At 35.4% G+C, this 1,635-nt stretch overlaps 1 protein-coding gene across 1 annotated transcript; it reads left to right on the top strand.

The window, feature by feature from the left end:
* Positions 1 to 497: 497 nt before the first annotated feature.
* Positions 498 to 1,046, top strand: LOC141829547 (protein RADIALIS-like 3). Its single transcript, XM_074717050.1, has 2 exons — positions 498 to 766; positions 855 to 1,046. The coding sequence occupies exons 1-2, from the start codon at positions 535 to 537 to the stop codon at positions 857 to 859; spliced, it is 237 nt and encodes a 78-aa protein (XP_074573151.1). The 5' UTR covers positions 498 to 534; the 3' UTR covers positions 860 to 1,046.
* Positions 1,047 to 1,635: the final 589 nt, after the last annotated feature.

Raw genomic sequence — 1,635 nt, 5'->3', positions numbered from 1 at the left:
GTCAAAATCAAGTAATTTTAATTAAATTGATAAACGAATTTGATAAATTTAAGTAATTTTAAAAATTGATAAAGAAATTTTTTCTTATAAAAAAGTGATATATATATATATATATAATATTTTTATTAAATTAAACTGATTTATTTTAATATATTACAGTAACTATTTCATAACTACTACAATAATATTAGAATAAAAGTATTTTTGAAACGGGAAATATAGTGGATTGTTTTTTTTTCAAATAGATGCCAAATGTTTTTTTAAAATTTTTTTTTGCCTAATAATACAGGAATCTTTTGATGATATATGATTAAGATTTGGGATCAAAAAGATAGATTTGGACAAGCAAAGCAATGAGAGCATCAATTCACAATGTTGTCACCCTTTTCCATTCCATTGAATGGGATCCCTTATTTCATCTACCGCCTTCTCTCCCTTTTTGAAGTTTGATTCCTTCTCGCCTCTCCTTTATATAAGTAACCACCCATGGCTCTTCCCTCTTCACATCAATCCTCCCTCCCATCCCTAAACCCAATGGCATCAAGCTCATTGGCCGCCTCATGGACCGAAAAGCAAAACAAGATGTTCGAGAAGGCCCTTGCGCTCTATGACCAAGACACCCCTGACCGCTGGCACAACGTCGCACGGCTTGTGGGCGGCAAGTCTGCCGAAGAAGTGAAGCGGTACTATGAGTTGCTTGTCGATGACGTCTTCCGTATTGAGAATGATAAAGTCCCGACTTACTACTCTTCCTCCCGCAATCGAAGTACTACTCTTCTTTCACTCGCATTAAGATATCTATCCCCAACAATATTGTGTCTATGTCATCTCTCTTTTTCCTCTCTTTCGAACAGGATGAAGAACCAATTCGACTGTGTCATGATCTTCTACATGGTTGCGACAAATACACTAGATATGTTTGGCTCTACAAGTGTTAGTTATGCACCTCTTCGACTATATTTGTACAAAAAAAGCATGAAGACTTTGCCCTTCCTTTTGTACTAAGTTTGTGTGAGGAAGCTCAATATAATCATAATTTTCAAATCTTTGGTTCTTCCATAACAATATAATGCACTCACTCAAATCTTTAGTTATTCGTGCTCGCACCTCAAATTAGGTCAATAGCTAGAAGTTATGCGCTAAAGGAGATGAATACGAAGGTTCATCTTACTCCTATGCTCAAATCTAGTCCATTTGATGCGCGCGGTTTGATCCTCGTGTCCTTGTTAAGCGTTGGATATCGTACTTTGATATCGTGTTACTTTCAACCAAAGTTTCTCGTAGGTGACAAGATTTGAATGCATGAGAGGTGCATACTTATGTTAAGAACGTTAAGTGTTCAAATCTCTCAACTCCACCGTAAGCCCTTGATCATCTAGTTATCGGTTGAGAGCAACATATTTAATTATGGTATGTTTGATAGAGAATAATTTGTATTTAGTTTTTCTTCCTCACAAAGATGAGATAATTTAGTTAAGTTTAATGATCTAAGTGATAATTAAGAGCTCAAATTAAATCCTATCCGAGATCAAGGGATGCGATGACTTAATAAAGTAACTATGATTGAATAATTTCAATTGGCTGGATGCAAGTCAAGTCGGCTTTCTATAGGTCGATTTTTTTCACATCGGACTT

This window comes from Curcuma longa, chromosome 5 (assembly GCF_044706935.1).
Source record: "Curcuma longa cultivar G26 ecotype Majalengka, Jawa Barat chromosome 5, ITB_CL_G26_1.1, whole genome shotgun sequence".
Classification (NCBI taxonomy): Eukaryota; Viridiplantae; Streptophyta; class Magnoliopsida; order Zingiberales; family Zingiberaceae; genus Curcuma; species Curcuma longa.
The sequence above is the reverse complement of the archived record's forward strand: the minus strand, read 5'-3'. Positions and strand labels throughout refer to the sequence as shown.

What these genes read in the sequence shown, in the direction of transcription:
- LOC141829547 (XM_074717050.1), top strand. Translation starts at nt 535, where the DNA reads ATGGCATCAAGCTCATTGGCCGCCTCATGGACCGAAAAGCAAAACAAG.